Source organism: Phyllopteryx taeniolatus, chromosome 17, assembly GCF_024500385.1.
Source record: "Phyllopteryx taeniolatus isolate TA_2022b chromosome 17, UOR_Ptae_1.2, whole genome shotgun sequence".
Lineage (NCBI taxonomy): Eukaryota > Metazoa > Chordata > Actinopteri > Syngnathiformes > Syngnathidae > Phyllopteryx > Phyllopteryx taeniolatus.
This window is the reverse complement of record NC_084518.1, coordinates 19,394,252-19,408,427: the sequence shown is the minus strand read 5'-3', so window position 1 is coordinate 19,408,427 and position 14,176 is coordinate 19,394,252. Positions and strand designations below refer to the sequence as shown.

Sequence of the window (14,176 nt, the reverse complement as noted above, 5' to 3'; positions counted from 1 at the left end):
TTAACACGATAATCTGCTGGAACTGATCGGTGACGTACTTCCATCCCCCGCCCAGGTTCTTTCGCCAGGCTCCATTTTGGCCACGCAGGGCGCGGGCGGTCAGCAAATCCTCCACGTCATCCACACCATCCCGTCGGTCAGCATGCCCAGCAAGGTGGGCCAACTGCAGACCATCCCTGTGGTGGTGCAGTCTTTACCTGTGGTCTACACCACCATGCCCGCAGACGGCGTCGCTACCGCGGCTATCACCGTGCCGCTCATTGGCAGCGACGGGCGATCGGAAGGCTCGGGTAAGGAACGCTGACGGTGGTTTTGACACAGTTTCCGTTGCGCCTTCACTTCTTAGTTTGCTGTAAGCATCGTGTTAGCTGCAACGTCTATCGATCTGCAAGACAAAAACTGATTTGTTTGACTAGGAGCCTCTCTTAGGTGTTGAGAAACTTTGAAGTTACTGCTTGAAGGAAGCTAAAAAGAACATAAATAATCAGATTTCTTTAAAAGTGGTAGCAATTATCATGCCTGGGTGAGTACTAAAACATAAAAGGCTATAACAACAGTTAGCCGAACAGTTAGCTCGCTGGTTTACCAAATGTAGCGCAACTTAATGTCACATAACATGAAGGTAGCATAACGGAATCTAGTGTAACGGAAATGTAACACAGTGTTATGTAGCGCAACATAATTATAGTGTTATGTTATGTGATTGAGCGTAACATAATTTAGCATATTGTAATGTAGCGTAAATGTAGTGTTGCGTAAAGGTAGTGCAACGTAATGGAAACGTAACATAATGTAGTGAATTGTAATGTAGCGCAACAGCAGTGAAACATAACATAAGGTAGTTTTGCTTAATGTAGTGTAGTGTAACGTAAACGTAGTGTAACGTAATATAGTGAATTGTAATGTAGCGGAACGGGAACGTAGCACAACACAAACAGTGTAATGTAGCGCAATGTAGATGTAAACATTACCTAATGTAAACATACTGTAATCTAATGTAGCGTAAAGGTAGCATGACGCAGACATAACAAAAACGTAGCGTAACGTACACGTAGCGAAACATAAACAGAACATAAATGTAACAAAGACAACGTCAGTTGAACATAGCGTAAAATAAATGTAACGTGAACATAACCTAATGTAAAGGCAGCAATAACAGTGCAGTGTAATGTGAATTTTTTTTATCCGAGTTTTAGGTTTTTGTCTTTTCTTTTCTTAACGTAATGTAAGGTAGCGCCAAGGTAATGTAGCCCAGCATTAGGCGATGTGAATTAGCATAATTTAGCATGTGGTAATGTATCGTAGCATAACACATTACTAAAAGAAATGAAAGCTTTCCATGAGCTACCAGTTTATTTAGTTATCTTCGCTGAGCTTCTATTGTTAACCGAACATGTGCTAGTTAGCCTGCTCTCTGTCGTAGCATTTCTGAAATACTGTACATCATATTTATATATTTTAGTGGAAGATCTTGTGGCGAGGCAGACAGGAAGTGAGGGTGAAGGAGCGAGCGCATACGCTACATTTTTTAGAAATTGGGCAATGACAGAATGGGAGTGGGCGGGATCGTTGTCTTCAGAGTTGTTCAAAAACACACACGCACACACACGCACACCAATCACCCAAAATGCATGCATCACACTTTTAGCATGCCACACCCTTGATCCTTTCCTCGCCTCTGTGCAGGGTGGACGTTGTTTATCCTGCAGGGTGTAACGCTCTTCTCGCTTGTCTATTAACCCTTACATTTCAAGTGTACAGTACACTTCAACTCTTTATTCATTCACATTCATTCATTAAGTCACAATAACATAACGTAAGACAAAGTAATGTCACGTAAGATAAGGTTGCATGAAGGTAAGATAAGGTAACGTAGCACATACAGTATGTAACGGAGCATGAAGCTAATGCAGTGTAAGTTACCCGAGTGCAACATAGCATAAGGTAACATAGTGTAGCGTAAGGTAATGTAGCGCAACATAGCATAACGTAAATGTAGCCTAACTTGGCGTAATGTAAACGTAGTGTAACGTAACATAGACATAGAATAGCATAGACACAGTATAATGTAAAGGTAAAACAACAAAGGTAGTGCAATGTATACTGTAATGTAGATAACATAACTTAAACATAGCGCAGCATAAACAGTGCAGCGTAAACCTAGTGTAATGCAAACGTAGCGTAACATAAACATAGTGTAACATAACATATGTTGAGTAACATAGTCACAACGTAAAGGTAGCTTATCATAATGGTAGCATAATGGAAAGGTAGCGCAAGGTAAAGGTAGCAAAATATAGCGCAATAAAGGTTGTGAGTAGACAGTGTAAATAAATATAGCGAATGTAAACCTCACGTAAATGAAACGTACTATAGTGTAGGTAAACGTAGCGTAACGTAAACGCAGGTTATCATAAACATAGCGTAATGTAGACATTTAGCTATTTCTAATCTTCCAATTGTTCAACTTTCTAATTTTGCGATGTTGTCTCATCATGTGTTCCTCAGTCCGCATTAAGCCTGGCTCGACATCTCCGGTGGAATATCACAGCGAAAGCGATGCCGAGAGCGGAACGGAGTCCGGATCGGCGTCACTCAGTGCCCAGAGCCTCGACACAGGGTTAGCCCACGCTACATTTATTATCATTACTCATGAATATGCATTTTCAGTGTTGGTCCTTTGAGGTTTTGATTTGTTTGAGTGTATGTGAATATGTCAGAGTGTCTTCACAACTATTTGGGCGAGGCTCGACACAGGGTTAGCCCACGCTACATTTATTATCATTACTCATGAATATGCATTTTCAGTGTTGGTCCTTTGAGGTTTTGATTTGTTTGAGTGTATGTGAATATGTCAGAGTGTCTTCACAACTATTTGGGCGAGGCTGTGCAACCGTTACGGAAAGTTAGGGTGTGGTCCTTGAAGGTTAACTGTAATCTGATGTGGCGTGGCAGCACGGTGGACGACTGGTTAGAGCATCTGCCTCACAGTTCAAATCCCGGCCCCGCCTGTGTGGAGTTTGCATGTTCTCCCCGTGCCCACGTGGGTTTTCTCCGGGCACTCCGGTTTCCTCCCACACCCCAAAAACATGCATGGTAGGTTAATTGACAACTCTAAATTGCCCGTAGGTGTGAATGTGAGTGCGAATGGTTGTTTTTTTGTATGTGCCCTGCGATTGGCTGGCAACCAGTTCAGGGTGTAACCTGCCTGCTGCTGGGATAGGCTCCAGCATGCCCGCGACCCTTGTGAGCATAAGCGGCTCAGAAAATGGATGAATGGATGGATGATGTGGCGTGCGTGTGTGCGTGTGCGCGCGCGTGCGTGTGCGGCCACACCTTATTTTCCATGTTTGCCTGTCGTTGACCTTCCTTTATCGTGACCGTCCATAGAAGAACAAAACATACCAAGTCAGTTTAATAATATAAATATATAAAATATAATGAATAATACCAATGAAATCAAATTAAATCAAGTAACTGACAATACAGGCCTCTTCATGTAAAACATAATAATAAGGTGCAAAAAAAAAATTCGTGTAAACATACAAAAGAAATTCATATGGAATAAAAAATAATAAACTATTTCACATAAGTAAAAGTAATACAAAAATAAAATACATATTATGAATAAAGAAAAAAATATGAAAACTTAAATAAAATAACTATACAGACATAACAGAGGATGTAATAAATAATAAACAATTATGATATAAAATAAATACAATTAAGCATTAAAACAAGGGAAATAATAGACTATATACATACATTCAGAATTTGTTAATATAAAATATTAGCGATGATACAATAAATACATAAAAATAAAAATATAAAAATACACAAAATATAGAATTGTTTCTATCGATGAACAAAGACAAAAGATAAAAAAATAAAAAGAATAGTGAAGAGGTTGTGACTTGAGCAGACCTCCGCCGCCCCCTGGTGGCTACCAAACCTCACTGTCCACTAAATTTCCTTACAGGTCGGTGTTGGACTTGGAGCAGGTGGATCCCGACTCCCCGGACGTGAAGAGGCGGCGGATCCACATGTGCGACTACGAAGGCTGCAAAAAAGTTTACACCAAGAGCTCGCACCTCAAAGCTCACCGACGGATACACACAGGTGAAATCTAGATCCAAATCCAAGCCCTTTTGTTTACAAATAGTTGGCCAATACCTAACTAGTTGGGGGCTTGCCCCAGAAGCTAATGTAGTAGTCTACATTTACACCAGTCACAGGAATTTCTAATAAAAGTCCTTTGTTGACAAATAGTTACAGAAAGTAGATGTAACACAAACATATACAACACTCTACTTTTAACTAGCAACTACCGCTAGAAGTGCTATTGCTAATTATATGATGGGAAAACACCATAGAGTGGCTAACGGAAATCAGCAAAGATGTGACCGTAATTCTAAACCTTCAAACAACTGCTACTTAACACACATGGAGCAGCGACACATACAAACAGAGCATACAATACTCACAGGCATACTCTGGGGTAACGACTATTAGTCCAAGAACGCCATAGAACAAGTGGTGTACTACCTGGTACCAATGTGTGCCCACTAACATTGTGCTTTCCGTCCCCCTCGACAGGCGAAAAGCCGTACCACTGCACCTGGGAGGGCTGCACTTGGCGCTTCGCCCGCTCTGACGAGCTGACTCGGCACTTCCGGAAGCACACAGGCATCAAGCCCTTCCGCTGCACCGAGTGCGACCGCTCCTTCTCGCGCTCCGACCACTTGTCCCTGCACCGCCGCCGTCACATCATGATGTGAACTCTTTTGGTTATTTGGATTTTATTCGATTTTTTTCTCCCTTCGCCTACGAAACAAACGTTGCTACTGCAGTTCTACGACTCATCTGTGGGAGCACTAGGCATTAATGGAGGTTGGGGATTGGTTTTTCACTCATCCGTCCATCCTTCCATCCCTACATGTTTTCCCAAATGGTGAAATCCCACGTCTGGATTCCTCCTTCCTCGCTTGGGGCGTGGCGTTTAATTTTAAAGACTTCCGGACATTTCTCTTGGATTTTATCCCCATTTTCTTTTGTGATAGGAATGCACAATCCTTTTAATGCATTGTCAAACTGTCTCGCTGCAGCACAGCTGATATAAGACGTGTTTCCTTCTTGGGGTGGGGTGTTTAATTTTTACGATCTAAAAGTAGATGCCTGGACAAGTTCATTTCTCGTGGACTTCATCCCATTTTCTTTCATAGTAGGACAGCCCAACCCATTTATTGCATTGGTCAACCTCTCACTGGAGTACAGGAGATATAAAACATTTATTTCAGCTTTGGGGTGTGGCATTTAATTTTTGATCGTAAAATTAGACGTCTTGACAACCAGTTTTTCAAGTTTTTTTGCAAGATCCTAACCCCTTCAGATCATTTGTTGTCAAGCTGTCTCACTGCATCACAGGAGATGTAAAGACTTGTTTTATCCATGGGGTCAGGCATTTAATTTTTATGATCTAAAAGTAGACATCGAGAGAACCAAATTCATTGACACTTTTATAATGGGACTTCCTAACCCTTTTAAAGCTCTGTTTATAAATTTGTTGTCAGGCTGTCTCACTGCACCACATGTTATGGAAGACATTTATGTCATCCTTGGGGCACGGGGTTTAATTTTAGATGGTAGAATTTGATGTCCGGACAATCACATTGCTCAGTTTTCTTGCACTTTTGTAATAGAAGTTCCCAACCATGTTGATGCATTTGTCAAGCTGTTTCACTGCAGCATAAGTGATATATTTTCATCCTTGGGGCACGGCGTTTAATTTTTCCGATCAAAAGGTAGACTTTCAGACAACCAGATTTCTCATCGATATGATCCCATTTTCAGTTATCGGAATTCCCAACCCTTTGAGTGCATTTTCTGCAGGTGAGGCAATGTGCAACACACATTTCATCTTTGGGGTCCGGCGTTTAATTTTGCAGTCTAAAAGTAGATGTCTGAACACCCCCCCTATCTATTCGAGAACTGTGAACTTTTTAAAGAATTGTTACGTCACATTCTTTTTGCATATCTTCCTCCCGCACACACTTTATGATCATAAAAAAACAGTATTTGCGTGTTATCGTTCAGTTTTGTAGTTGTTTTCACTCCCTTGTGACAGAAATAGTCTCTTTTTTTGTTGTTGTTTTTTAACTATTTCCGATCTTTGGTCGTCTTTTAAACGCTGTGAAGAAGTCGTCGTCGGAGAAGTTAGAATGATCTCGCAGGGAAATGCGGGAGCTTTTTCCGAGCTTTTCCGAGTGGTGGCGCATGTTTTTTCTTTCGTGTGTTTGTGCGTCTGCATGTTTTGCAACGAACACATCGTCGGAATTTAGAATTATTATTGGTATTTTTTTGTAATTCAACGAGTGTGCGTTCCGGGCACTTGGACCTCTTGCCCGTCGAGCCTTAAGAACCGAAGGCGACCTGAGGAAAAAAAAGACGAAAACCAGAACCCCTGGTAGCCTACGTTCTGCGGAAAAGATCGTTTGTCGGAGAAGCCGACTTTTGTTGGCATTGTGGCAGGACAACCGGACATCTTTTACAAATGTCCAATTTCCCAGTTTTATCGAACACAGCATAAGCCTGCATTGTTGATTCCCGGATAAAATATTTTCTTGGACGATCAAGAACGTTAGGATGTTTGTTATGCCGCCTTCGAGAAAATTGGGACTTCACACTTTTCCTCATTATACATTGCAAAAATGGCAATCGCAAAAGGCTACATTGTTGCCTACTGACTACAACGCAGTCGCTGAGGCTCTCAATTAGGCGAATTTAAAGATGTCGGGATGTTTTCCTTGCTACATTTGAGGAAACCGGGAGGTACAACATTTCCTCTTTATAGGTAGAAAAATTGCCCATTTTTTTCAAACGCAGCACAAGCTGTGCGTTGTCGCGTACCGAAAAATAATCGTTGATGATGATCTGCATTGTGCGAATTCAAGTCACTCACATTTCTAATGAGGTGTTTGAGAAAATGGCATTTCCCCACTTTTCCCTTTATACGTATGCATTTAAGAAAACTGGGATTTTACACTTTTCTTTCCCGTGTGTCGGAAATTTCATGGTTTTATGGAATGCAGCACAACATGATAAAACACATCTCCAATGGCAAGCTTTTCAGACTTCAGATGTTCTTCTTTAGGATAAAAATTAAATTGTGTGCGTGGTGGCATTCTTGTCATTTTGAAAGCTAGGACATGAGACAAGAATTTTTGTGGGCATTGTTGAAAAAAGAAAAAAGAAAACAAACAAAAAAAACTAACCAACAACGTACCCCATTATTTCCGAGTTCCTAACGCAAAAACATCTGATCTGATTCTCATTTTCCCCACATGTCTTACCTTTTCTACCACTTTTCCTAGTAACAGGATGTAAATGTCCCAGTTTTATTGAATGCAGCATAAGGCTACATACTATAGAGCTTTTCATTTTGCATCCGTGCCGCTGTTGTTCTTCAGGATATATACATTTACCTTGACTTTGTAACTTGATGTACTTTTCCAAGTCACAGCTTAGAGAAATTTCTGTAAAAATGCAAACATTTTTACAATGTGGAAAAATGTGAAATCCCAGATTTATCAAAACCAGCGTTGGAAACTGACCACAGTGACTGTATGCGACTCAAATTTCCACAATAGAAAGTATCTTCAAGGGAGATGTTTCGGTAAGCGAAGATTTCTTGGGCTCGATTTGAGAAAACTGGGAAATTTCCAGCCTACAACAAGGAAAAGTGTGAAATTTCCCGATTTTATCGAATGCAGCCTCAGCTGGTAAAACACATTTGACCACACGCTTATTGTACTGCTTACTTTCATCTTTAAAAACAATTGCAACAAATGTTTTTCAGTGGCGACCTTCACATCAATCCGAAAGCTAGGACACGAGAGCATTAATAATCTTTGGGTAAAATGAGGCCAAAAAAAAGACAAAAACTATCTATCATTCTTCGCGACTTATCGACTCAAAAACATCTGTCGATTCACGTTTGGAGGGATTTATTTTTATTTTTTTTCAGATTTCTCGCCTTTTTTGCTTGGTCTAACTACAAGAAGAAAACAGAAAAAGCACATCTTTCTAGAAGAGTTTATGCATCCTTTTGTAAACATTAAGGACAATGACAAAAAAATAAGAGTTAAAAAAAAAGAATCCATGTACATAAATGTATATAATCAAAAAGTAAATGTAACGGGTGAAGTTCTATTTTTAACACTGACTAGATAATGTGAACCGCCTCCCTCCTTCCCTTTTTCTTCTACTTTGTTGGTTTTCTTATTTTTACACCTTTTTTTGTAGTTTCTTACAAATAATAATAATGATAACAATAATAATAATAATAATATTGGTCCCACTTGTGTTGTGCATACTTGTGTTGCATGGAGAGTCACCCTCTTGTTTTCCGATAGTGACGTTGGTGAGCATGTCGCTGTGTGCGTGTGTGTGCAAAACATCAGACTTTTTGAGAGATAAAAATGTCTTGAGTTTTATATGATCCATTCTGCACAAAACCTTTAAGAAAAGAAAAAAGTCCCGTGTTGGCACCGATATTTGTTTCCGCAACGACGACGAGCTAGCAGTTAGCATTTTGACGATTTGTGTATCAATTTCTGTTTCATATTTTATACAAAACAAAAAACAACAACATTGGAACGATTGACTACATGCGTGCTATGTGATATGTTAGTGATTCATCTTTCTCAAAAAAGGAAAGTGATACATCCGATTTTTGTATAAAATGATGATTCATCGTGTTGCGCTCAAGTGACACGTTTCAGTAAAGCTAGCCATGCGAGCTAGCCTAGCTTCAGTCTTTTGTTTTGCTCATTTTGAGTTAGACAATTGCGCTAATAGTCAGCAATTTGACGATTTGGGGTACCAACGTCACAATGTTTCGACGACATAGTTCACATTTTTACACAAAACAAAAACATGCATGTTACATGCGAACATGTTAGCATTAAGCACTACTTTAGCCACGTGGATGCTACATGCTAACAACAACCACTAATTTCTATCATTTTGATTTACAGTGTTGAAAAGCTAAGGATTTGGGGGTAATGAAGGTGGTTTAATTTTTATGACGTTTTAAAAATGTTCACTGCCAAGCATGCATGCTAACATGTTAGAAATCATCCATATGTGTTGCTATCAGTCGTCACAATTGTGTTTTGCGAGCAAGAAGCCTCCAAACAGTTAGTGTTTAGCCATACATGCTAAACTAGCTTTACTGATACTTTAGGCGATTTTAAGTAAAATAGTATATATAACATAACATCCAAAGCACATTGGATCAAGATGTTAGCCTTTTTTTTTTTTTTTTTTTTTTTTTTAGCTTATACTAATGATAATTTTCCATTTTTGGGATGTTTTCTGTGAGCCTGTTTAGCTTGCCTAACTTATTCTGTATGTTTAAAAATATACTTATGTATATATAAAAAATAAAAAGTTTAATGCCCGCTTTCGGGTCCCAAATGCGGACGAGTGCCTCGTACTCGCCACCAATCGCCACTTTTATCTTCTATTTTTTTTCCTCCCTGTTGAATGCAGTAACTTTTTGTGGGCCAGTACTCTTTATTTACTCAGTGCAATGCAGTTATTATGGTTATAATGGTTATAACATTAATAATTTCTTTTGTATTTGTGTACAGAACAAAAAGTTGTAAAGATGGACGAGGAAGGGAAAAAAAAAGAAACATGAGGTTTTTGATACTGTGACTCTACTCTGGTGTTTAAAAGTCCTTTGTTTTCTTCTTCTGTATACTTGTGACGATTATTTCTCATCCTCCGTTATTCTTCTTTTATAGAATAAACTTGTTTTTGGTGCAATTTACTTCCTGTTGTCTGTTTTGGGGGGGGGGGGGGTTTAGATGTTGGAAAAATTAAAGCAGCAGTTGCAGTGCAATGTAAAGACCACTCGGGGGCGACATGCACAACGATAATGAGATGTCTTCATGGATTTGAAATGAACTGGTTTAAATCCGTGACTTTTCCCCAGCTAAACTAGTTAGTTACTACCAGTCAAGCCACACGTTAATTTGGCCAGTGCACCTTTAAATTGTGGCCTTATGGGTCAGGATTGAGATTTAAACAATAAGAAAACATGGTTGTTGTATAATCTTTATTTTTTTGAACCACAAACAAACGTATACAAACAGAAGAAATTGTGCGTATTTGAGAGGTGGTTGGCAATGATTGTCCCATTTATTGACTGCACTCGTGTAGTTCAGCGACAGAGACTCCCCACGCTTCGCTTTATAGCCAAAGTCACTGTACATATGAAATTAATATATAGTTAAGTATTATTGTAAAAGGCAATAAGGGTTAGTGATACGAGCAGTGGAGGGTTAGAAATGGATTTAAGGTATTAAGGGGTTTGGGTTATACAGTACATACATACAATTATTATTTACTGTTGAGGCTGAAATTCCGAGGAGTCTAAATGAGCCGTTGATCAAAAATCATTATCGATTAATTTGATAATCGATTAGTTGTCGAGTAATCGTTGCACCACTAAACGTAATTAAATAGAATCTAAAGAATAAAATATTTTGTGCATCATAATTTCATGCTGCAATTCGTTTCATTGTGCTGCTCCTTCTGGTGTCCCGTTGTCTGGCTTTTAAATGCACGATTCTCTTTGTTTTATGTTTAGTTTAACAGTAAACTTCAACTGTGCCAAATCACTGGCGGGTGGGGCGGGACAGGTCCCGACAAAACGCTGCCACTGAGTGGCTTTGGTCTGCCGCTGTCTCAGCCTTTCACCTGGAATGCACTTGCAGTGATCGCCACCCCCCCCTCCCCCCCCCCCACCCCACGCATAACATTATGCGTGAAAAAGCGCTGAACTTCCTGTTAACCGCTGATGAAATAGCCAGGAAATAGACTGTACCCACAATCTTATGTTTGTGTTGTTGTTTCTTGCTAAACATACGGGTGTGAAAGGCCGGTTGAGCATTTAGTTGATATTCTTGATCTCCAGCTATGTGAACCACTACAATACCAATTGCCATTGCGCAATGTCATGTTGCCATTTATTCTACTATTTGGTAACTTAAGTACATTTAAGTTAAAAATGGACCCGTGTTCCACATGATTGTCACAAGAATGAAAGTCAACTAAGCAAACTACTACACTAAGCAATACCCCAGCTCAATATAATTTCATGTTAAAAATGAAGCAATATGACTTTAAAGAAAGCGATAACAGAATTAAGCCGACAAGTTGGAACAAGCGTTTTACTTGTGTGAGCTCACCAAAAACAAATGAATCATTTTGTGGCAGGAAGAAAACTTACAGCACACCGTGTACTACCATAACACAGACATATAATGTACATACATACTGTATTAAATAATTGTGAAAACTTACTACAACAAAACAAACAAACAAAAAAACGCTTTGGCGAGCTTTTTTTTTTTCACGAGCGACCCTAAGCTTAGGAAACCTTGATAGGTACAAAAAAAACAAAAAAACACATCATTTTTAAAGGACTTTGCTAATATGTAAAAATATATATATATATATATATAGCTACGAGATAAAACATTTTATAAAATATGTATTGGCTTATCCTGTCATTTTTTTTCACTGCCTGAGTATACAGTGTAATGTCCAGTGAAAATAATGTATCGTCAGTTTGTTTTTCGTAAAAGTACATATTGATATTGATATATAAACTATTAATGAAAAACACATTATTACCAAAAAAAAAAAAGAAAAAACTCGACTCAATTATAATTTTTGATTTTACCTGGGACCAGTAGCTTGAGAAGCCTGGATTTATAGATAGAAAAATCATTTTAAAGGACATTTTTAATGTTTAAATTATTATAAAAATATAGCAACATGATTTTAAATATTTTATGAAATTAATATCATTTACTCATACTGAAATGTTTTTCCTGCATAATATACTGTATAGTATGTTGTACTTTAGACCAGTGTTAAACCATTTTGTCACCGCCCAATTAAAATATCTAAATTTCATTACAATAAAAATATACATACTCGATAAAATAAAGGAAAAACACGTTAACATATTACAACCCCAATGCCAATGAAGTTAGGACGTTGTGTTAAACATAAATAAAACAGAATACAATGATTTGCAAATCATGTTCAACCTATATTTAATTGAATACACTACAAAGACGAGATATTTAATGTTCAAACTGATAAACTTTATTGTTTTTAGCACATAATCATTAACTTAGAATTTTATGGCTGCAACACGTTCCTAAAAAAGCTGGGACAGGGACAAGTTTGCCAAAGCTTTACATCACCTTTTCTTTTACCAACATTCAATAAACGTTTGGGAACTGCAGGCAGGCCAGTCTAGTACCCGCGCTCTTTTACTACGAAGCCACGCTGTTGTAACACGTGCTGAATGTGGTTTGGCATTGTCTTGCTGAAATAAGCAGGGGCGTCCATGAAAAAGACGTTGCTTGGATGGCAGCATATGTTTTCCAAAACCGGTATGTACCTTTCAGCATTAATGGTGCCTTCACAGATGTGTAAGTTACCCATGCCATTGGCACTAACACAGCCCCATACCATCACAGATGCTGGCTTTTCAACTTTGCGTCCATAACAGTCCGGATGGTTCTTTTCCTCTTTGGCCCGGAGGACACGACGTCCACAATTTCCCAAAACAATTTGAAATGTGGACTCCTTGGACTTTTGCACTTTGCATCAGTCCATCTTAGATGAGCTCGGGCCCAGAGAAGCCGACAGCGTTTCTGGGTGTTGTTGATAAATGGCTTTTGCCTTGCATAGTAGAGTTTCAAGTTGCACTTACGGATGTAGCGCCAAACTGTATTGGACATTGGTTTTCTGAAGTGTACCTGAGCCCATGTGGTGATATCCACACTGATGTCGGTTTTAGATGCAGTGCCCCCTGAGGGATCGAAGTGTTGGTTTTTGGCCTTGGCGCTTACATGCAGTGATTGCTCTGGATTCTCTGAACCTTTTGATGATATTATGGACCGTAGATGATGAAATCCCTAAATTCCTTGCAATTGTACGTTGAGGATCATTGTCCTTCAAGTGTTCGACTATTTTCTCACGCACTTGTTCACAAAGAGGTGAACCTCGCCCCATCTTTGCTTGTGAATGACTGAGCAATTCAGGGAAGCTCCTTTTCTAGCCAATCATGGCACCCACCTGTTCCCAATTAACCTGTTCACCTGTGGGATGTTCCAAACAGGTGTTAGATGAGCATTCCTCAACTTTCTCAGTCTTTTTTGCCACCTGTCCCAGCTTTTTTGGAACGTGTTGCAGCCATGAAATTCGAAGTTAATGATTATTTGCTAAAAACAATAACGTTTATCGGTTTCAACATTAGATATCTTGTCTTTGTAGTGTATTCAATTAAATATAGGTTGAACATGATTTGCATATCATTGTATTTAGTTTTTATTCATGTTTAACACAATGTCCCAACTTCATTGGAATTGGGGTTGTACAACAAAATATGAAAAAAAAACCTTTTGACCAGGAACCCTTAGCTTTGTGACTCCTTCATTTATATGTTTTAAAATCATTTTAAACTGATATTTTTGTGTAAAAATATATAAGTATAAGTAGAGCGACATTAACTCAAATATTTTATAAAATTAATACAAAATATGTACTTGCTTGCTCTGTAATATTTCTTTGACTATATAAATATATATATATATATAGTGTTGTTGCCATCTCATAAAAATCATGTACTGTATGTCCAAATTTAGGGAGTTTTTTGTTTTTAATGGGGAAAAAAAATAATTATCTTTATGTTTGGAAGAAACCTCTAAAAACTAATTTGGGGGAATTTTATTTTCATTTTCCATTCAGTTTTAACTCACATGAAATCCACATAAGTCAATATATGATAAATGAATAGAATACAAAAGGCCGCCACCCTTGCACAAACATGCATAGCCCATTATGAGAACAAAAAAAAAGGCAATATAAAGGGCGTTGTCGCCGTGTGACTACGACGAGGCAAATTGCACTTAAAAACACGTTGGCACAAACTCGACAATTACTTAAAGAACAAGATCCACTCCACCCAGTCTGCTTTTCTTTTGCTTACTATTCTTGTTATTTTTATTATGGTGAGTATTTTCATAACCTGTTCTTCTTTTGTCTCATAAACTTAGCACGAACGACGTTTTCTACTTTGACCAGC

The 14,176-nt window shown here is 38.6% G+C and overlaps 1 protein-coding gene across 4 annotated transcripts in view; it reads left to right on the top strand.

Moving 5' to 3' along the window:
* klf8 (Kruppel like factor 8) overlaps positions 1–9,835 on the top strand; it is a 37,087-nt gene extending 27,252 nt beyond the window's left edge. For all 4 annotated transcript variants that reach the window (XM_061750757.1, XM_061750760.1, XM_061750758.1 and 1 more), the window contains 4 exons: positions 56–290; positions 2,509–2,620; positions 3,980–4,119; positions 4,597–9,835. In XM_061750757.1, coding sequence (XP_061606741.1) covers positions 56–290; positions 2,509–2,620; positions 3,980–4,119; positions 4,597–4,778 — 669 coding nt within the window. In that variant the 3' untranslated portion in view covers positions 4,779–9,835. The remainder of the gene's footprint in view (positions 1–55; positions 291–2,508; positions 2,621–3,979; positions 4,120–4,596) is intronic.
* Positions 9,836–14,176: the final 4,341 nt, after the last annotated feature.